General features: G+C 35.8%; 1 protein-coding gene across 1 annotated transcript; it reads right to left on the reverse strand.

The window, feature by feature from the left end:
* Window positions 1-261: 261 nt before the first annotated feature.
* Window positions 262-5,397, reverse strand: LOC123254842 (acyl-coenzyme A synthetase ACSM3, mitochondrial-like; the record flags this gene model as incomplete). Its single annotated transcript, XM_044683758.1, has 6 exons — window positions 262-363; window positions 1,489-1,569; window positions 2,889-3,012; window positions 3,881-3,960; window positions 4,707-4,863; window positions 5,254-5,397. Coding segments are annotated over 6 exons (688 nt in total), but the record flags the coding sequence as incomplete, so codon positions are not given.
* Window positions 5,398-7,531: the final 2,134 nt, after the last annotated feature.

Below are 7,531 nucleotides of genomic sequence, written 5' to 3' on the forward strand. Positions count from 1 at the left end.
TGAAGGGGAAAGGTGGAGCATGAATCATGTAACCATGTTAAAAATGAATATTAATAAATGTTAAAAAAAAGAATAATAGATCATGGGTTAATATCTAGCATTTATCTAGCATTTTAAGGTTTTATTTATTATTTTAGACTCATGTTTGAAATATACAAATTATATTAAAACCATTAAAGACTATCACCATAATTAATATATTTACACTGTCTTAATTAAATTTTGAAAAGTCCTAAAGTCATTGAATAAAATATTCCTTACTACGTAACCAGCAAATAAGCCAAGTGGTCGGTTAGGTCGAACTCGGATGCCAATAGCTCCTTCCTGTTTAGGAGGCAGGATATTGCCATTTTCATCTATAACCTTAAACAAAATAGAATGGTTTATTAGCTGAATGCATATATAAAAATCACATTTTAAACCCCTTTTGCTTTGGAGATACTTATCCTTAAACTTTATGAACATTATGTGCTGGGGAACAAGGACCTTCAGAGACCCAAGCTATGCTACAAGAAAATTGGGATAGATATGGTTTTCTGAAGCCATTTTTTCAGGTCTTGGCATTGTGAGAAAAGAGGGTATGCCAGGAACAGAGGAGAAAGAGATGTGTCTGGAGGGAACATGAGGAAAACTTGCTGTGGAAAGTGATCAATAATCATAACTGACCCTTCTGTTTATACCATATCCCTCCAAATTTCCCCAAGCTTTAGAAAGAGCTAATTTCTTTCCCTATGGGACCACCACAGCATTCTTAGCCCCCTCATTAAATTGACTGAAGTGTGAATACAACTCTTTCCTCATCTTTCAAGTCATAAGAGACGAGATTAGAATTCTCATTATAAAATTGGAGGAAAAAATGGAAAGTGGGGGCCACGTTCCAAGAACACACTAGTTAGGTTTGGAACTGGGTAATAATTTGAAATACAGGGTATGCACAGTAGAGTAGTAGATAAAATAAAATCTCAGATTTGGAAGAGAATTAAGTGGCCATCCAGTCCAACTTAAACCTGAAAAATCTTCTCTATATAAAATCTTCTCTGGCCAAATGAGTTTGAATTTAGCTTATCATTCTTCTAATTGGAATATTCACTCCAAACTTATATCTAACTCATCCTATAAGACTTACATCCTATTAACTAGGTCGCCAGCCAACATTTACTGATTCAGTCCCTAAATATACATTGCATATTCTCGCCCCCATACCTTTATAGATATTGTTCACCTCTTTTGAATAGCCTCCCTTCTCCCCTTAACTAGTTTGAATTCTACTCATTCTTCAAAATTACTTAGTGTCATAAAACCAGTCATTGCTATTAATTATACCTCCTTTATTGGCCAAAAATTAAATAATCTGTTTTGATTGCTCATCTGAAAGATCATATTATATAAAGACTGTGATACTCAGTGTTGAGAATAATTATAAAAGAAAGGTCTAATTCAGTTTCTCTGCTGCTTTGTTAAATATTCTCCAATAAAGCATGTGCCAACCTTAACATCAAAAGCTGGAGAAGACTTTCCCATTGAACCATATTTAATTTTCATTCCTTTGAAAGTTCCACAGATCAGCACCTATATTTAAAGAAAGGAAAACCCATATGTTGACTAAAAAAGGAACTTTGCAATGTTAATTAATTAGTACTTAATCTTTTTGTAGATGATAGTCCCTCTTCACCCCCCTTTAAAAAGAATTCTGTTTCACTGTTTGCTTTTGTCTGGTTTATACTTGAGGGATTATTTTAAAATCAGATTAAGAGAAAATTTAAAAACCAACTTTCTCACATTTTATTTATTTATTTTTTTGGCTTTATTTTTTATTTTTAATTTTTTCCATGACCACTGACCATATCCTTTTATTTAATTTTCTGTTATCCTTTAAACAAGGTAATTTTTTAAATGTAGCTTTTGTTTTTTAAATTTATTTATTGAATTCATTAATTTAGAATATTTTTTCCATAGTTCCATGATTCATGTTTTTTCCCTCCCCTCCTCCCTCCCCGCTCCCATAGCCAATGAGCAATTCCACTGGGTTTACATGTGTCATTGACCAAGATCTATTTCCATATTATTAATATACATATATTAATTATATACATATTGATATACATATATTAATATACATTAACATACATATTAATATATGATTAACATATCCCCGATCATATCCCCATTGAACTATGTGATCAAGGAAATGTTTTTCTTCTGTGTTTCTACTCCCACAGTTCTTTCTCTGGATGTGGATAGTGTTCTTTCTCATAAGTCTCTCAGAATTGTCCTGGATCATTGCATTGCTGCTTCCCACATTTTAAAAAAAAGTCTTTTCATTCAAAAAAAGTCTGGTTATATAATGCTTTCCCTTAAGCTTTTTTTTTTTCCTTTTGGAAGAGGGAGATTTTTAAAACTAGGCTTCCTTAGGTTTTTTTTTAGCAATTTTTCTTCCCATCCTTTAAAAGATTTCATAGATAATTTACATCTCATTATTTTTAGCTTATTAGCTCATAGTCTAATAGGGTCTATGTTCCATAAGGCAAAAGACCTTGAGCTCCTAGATGGCTCAGTGGAGAAACCAGTGGGCCTCAAATCAGGAAGATCCAAGTTCAAATTCAGCCTCAGACACTTACTAGCTGTGTGACCCTGAGCACTTAACCTCAGTTTTCTCCTCTGTAAAATTAGGACAGTAAAAGCGCCTACCTCCCAGAGTTGTTGCAAGTATTATAAAGAGCTTAGCACAGAGACTGACACATAGTAGGTGCTTAATAAATATGTGACATTATTATTTATTATTATTGTTAAACTCTGTGTCTTCATAGAAATTGTACTAGATGGCAAAAATGTGTTTGATGTTGTTGTGTCACCCCCCCCCCCACCCCAGTCCATGAAAATCTGTGTACCGTTTCTGTCTGTCCATAGCCCTCATAGATATTCAGTCCTGTCTTGTTTTTCCACTGGTCCATCACTTCAGGGTTGATCGGCTCTCCAGCACTCACACAGTGCTTTAGATGCTTGAACTTATAACTTCATAGAAAGAAAACGGATGAAAATTGGTGGAGGGAAAAAGAGGGCAAAATGGAATTAGGATTGTTCCTTATGCAAAAGGTAAAAAAACAAAACAAAACAAGGTATATCATCTCCTTCCCTCACACAATAACTTTAAAATATACCCCAAATGCTAAATTGAGTAGTTTTAAGGTTTTGAAGTAAATAATCACAATTAGCAGCAAAGAAATGGCATGAAATGAGAAGAAAGTGTTGTAAATTCATTAGATGTTTACCAAACCACCCTGTCTAGTGAAATCTATAGTAAAACAAATCCAAGCATTCAACATTTATAAACTCATACTATATACACAAGCATTCTTGCCTATGTGATGGGGATCGTAACTAGGCCAGTGTCTTCTATTTGGCAAGAATCATTAGTGCTAAGCCCTCTCATAAATTCTGTGTTAGGAGCACTAAGGCATGAGTTATATAAAATGCAATGTGGTTCCTGCTAAGTTGCCTTTAGGAGGAAAGGGGACCATTGTTTCAGAGGCCTATTTAACAGTAGCACAGTGGGTAGAGCACTGGGTTTGGAATCAGGAAGATCCACCTTCCTGAATTCAAATCCATTTATTCAACCTATTAAGTATTATTAAATAATAAATATTATTAAATAAACCTATTTATTCAAATCAAATTACTAGCTGTGTGACTCTGGGCAAGTCACTTAACTGTTTGCTTATCATCTGTAAAATGATCTGGAGAACGAAATGGCAAATCATTTCCGTATCTTTGCCAAGAAAACACCAAATGGCGTCATGGAGACTCAGACTACCAAAATGACAACAAATTTATCAACCCATTTGGTGGTATACTCCTTGTTAGGTATTTGATCACTACTTACCTAGGCTCCCATTTTAGCACAAGCATCCGATAGACAGTTGGAGCTGAACAGAAGGTTGTAATGGGAAATCGGCATAGGGTCTAGAATTAAAATTAAAAAGAATCATGTAACTTCAGCTTTTATAAACATTTAAATAGCTCTTATATGCATGGCATGGGGCAGCTCAATGGCCTCTTTTAATGGCAGATCCTAGCCTGGTATAATGGAAAGAGGAATACCAATAATGAGAAGAGAAGGGAACAAGTAAGAAGGGCCTATTATATGCTAGGCACTATGCTAAGCATTTTATAAATATTATCTATTTGATCCTCCTAACAACTCTAGGAGATAGGTACTATTGTTATTTCTATTTTACAATTGAGGAAACTGAGACAGGAAGAGATTAAGTGACTTGCCTGTGTTCACATAGATAGTAAGTATTTGGGACCAGATTTTAATTCAGGTCTAATCAAAAGATCTAAGTTTCAGACCCAGCTGCTTCCAAAAAACAATTTAGATAACTTTAGACAAGGCACTGTGGATTTTTGTTTTTTATCAATAAATGAGGGCTTTAGTTTGATGATCTCTTTTCATCTCTACTGTTCAATGTTTCTAGAATGTATACTTATTAAGGATTGAGATATAGTATGCAAATGACAACAGCAAGAAGAAAATTCCTTTTGAACTCTGAGCACCCTTGAAAACATTTTACTTCCTAGATCTGAAATGCCCCACAATAGAGGGGCCATTACACCTTCTCTAACAGAACAAGTAGGGGCATGTTGATCTCTAAAGTCCCTTTTTCAGCCCTGACAATTTTCCAAGTCTTTCTTTTTCTGAGCCTTACTTTTAATATAGAGACTGGCTCAAAACGTGGCATATAGTGCACAAACACACAAGCTCCTTGACTCCATGGAGCAAAAACACTACTCCAAGCTGATTTTGCCCAGCCTGTGTCTGACGTATTCCACATGATATCGGAAGGAGTCAAATCCAGCCAATACCTGAGAAAATAAAAAGAGTAGTTGCATTTCATTCATTCATTCATTCATTCATTCATTCATTCATTTATTTGTTTATTTTTTAAACCCTTACCTTCCATCTTAGAATCAATACTGGGTATTGGTTCAAAGGCAGAAGAGTGGTAAGGGCTAGGCAATGGGGGTTAAGTGACTTGCCCAGGGTCACACAGCTAGGAAGTATCTGAGGCCAAATTTGAACCCAGGACCTCCCATCTCTGGGCCTGAGTCTCAATCCACTGAGCCACCCAACTGCCCCCAGTAGTTGTATTTTCTGAGAGAGGGAGGGAGGAGAGACAGGAAGCTGAGCAAAATGGTTCTACCACTTTTGTCATTTAGAAAATGCTCCAATCCATGAAGAATGAAATATACTACCTTCCATTCACTGATAATCCTATGCCATAACTGCTGTGTGTATGTTCAGTCATCTTAGGAGATCCAGTGGTCCCACTAGTAAAGTATATGGTCATTGTTTCATTGTGTCTGGTCATCACACAGCTGTGGTCATCACTTGCATGTCTGAAAAGGATGGCTAAAATAAGACTATAGCTTCAGTTTGGGAAATCTTTTAATTTAATAAAGCTGAAACCCTTTCCTATCCCATTATTTTAAAGATATCTTCTTCTCATCTAATGGAACTAGGCTGGTATCTCAAGGGCTGAATTCTGTAGCTTTCTATGAGAAAGCATATGGGGCGGTCGGTTGATTCTGATTCGTTGCTCACTCTAGCACACGTGGGTTAGGACCTCCCAGAATTGGAAGGTGCTCTCACCTTTGGTGATTAAATCTAAAGATGGGCAGTGTATACTTAATCTAATTATCACAGCATCATGCAAAAGGATTGTTTTTTATGGGCTGGAAGCCTCAAATATTAATGAAGTACAAATTAAATTAATTACATTATATAAATAAAATCCAACTAAGCCTCAAAAATTCTGTCTTTCACTAAATCACACTTTAATATGCCATCATAGTATGGAGATGTCCCTGGAGTTTGAAGGCTATGCCAGTAGAATTTAAGTTCCTTTAACTCCTGTTAGGCTAAAATGCTTTGAAAGGCTGAGGAGGAAAATAAATCAGTTATTCTTATTATATTCTTGCTATTATTTTTGAAACTTGGTCTCTAATCTTGCCCAGGCTCGAAGTGCAGAGTCTAATTTCACCACTGAGCAGTACAGTTTTGACCTGGTCTGGTCACCTTGCCCTTTTAGTCAGCCTTTTGATCTTCCACTCTCAGAGGCTCACTATATTGGTGCTGAACTTAGTGAAGACATCCAATCAGCTTAGACTACTGCACCTCAGAACTCCAAAACTCAGTGGACTCACCAGCTTCCAACTCTCCAGACACAGGGATTATAGGCATGTACTACCATACCTGGCTGCAGGTAAAAAAGTCTAAAAAGAAGTGGATAAGATCATCTGAAGCAATTCAGCATGTATGTTGATGCTCAATAACTTTTATGTAAAGGTATACATGAGGAATGATGGGGGAAAAGTATGTTAGAATCATAAGACTGGTAAAATGGTAATGTAGTTTTTGTCAAGTAATACAAACCCAAGCCTCTACCATAAAAAACAAAGTACAAGGTAGAAATGCCATAAAATACTATGTTAGAACTTAAACATTTGATTCTCCCAATCAATATTCCAATCCCTCAATTCCTTCCACAGACTAGAACCAGGAAATTTTAAGTAGGGGTTCATGAATTTTGTTTTTAAAAAGATTTTGATAATTTTGCTTCAATATAATTGAATATTCAAACAACAGTCATGCTGGGTGTAGATAGGTGGCTCAGTAGATTGAGAGCCAAGGTTAGAAATGGGAAGTCCTAGATTCAAATGTGAGTTCCTAGCTGTGTGACCCCGGGGCAAGTCATTATATGACCTTCATTGTGTAGTCCTTACTGCTCTTCTGTCTTTGAACCAATACATAGTATTAATTCTAAGGCAGAAGGTAAGGAATTTATAAAACATAACAATCATGCTAAATAAGAAAAATGGAATAATGATAAATGAATCATCTAGAAAAGATTATGTAATGATATTAATGATCTCTTATGTATATGTTACTGTTTAGAGAAAAGAAGAAAAAATTAACTGATAAAGCTTAAAGATGAATCATAAAAGGACAAAAGAACTAAAGATTCAAGGGGAGCAAAAAAGTGTAATGGGAAGAGGAAGACCTAAATTAATACTCTTTGAACCAAATTCCATCATCTACTCTATGAATTGATATCTTTGTGGGATGTATGACAGAGGGAATCTACAAAATGGGGAGAAGAGAGGTAAAAAACAGAGGAGACCTACTTAATGCACTTCTTTCTATGCAGACCAAAGATGAAAAGATAAGGAATAGTCATTTTAAAAATGTCTCAGTGAAAGTGGGGCAAGAAGGTGTTATGGCAAAGAAAGTAGGAAGTCTTATCACAGAAGGGGAAAGGAAATATTCCTAGGAAAGGTATAGTTCTATGTTTTATAAAAGATAAGAATCTTAGAATGGGTTTCATCTGGAGGGAATTTACCCATTGTGGGGTCACCTGCTCCAGAAGAGGGAGAGGGAGGAAGGGAAACAAAGACGGATGTGGGATTGGGGGGAGAGAGGGGGAAAGGGAGGGACAAAGAGAGAGAGAGAGAGAGAGAGAGAGAGAGAGAG

Source organism: Gracilinanus agilis, unplaced genomic scaffold, assembly GCF_016433145.1.
Source record: "Gracilinanus agilis isolate LMUSP501 unplaced genomic scaffold, AgileGrace unplaced_scaffold33761, whole genome shotgun sequence".
Taxonomy (NCBI): domain Eukaryota; kingdom Metazoa; phylum Chordata; class Mammalia; order Didelphimorphia; family Didelphidae; genus Gracilinanus; species Gracilinanus agilis.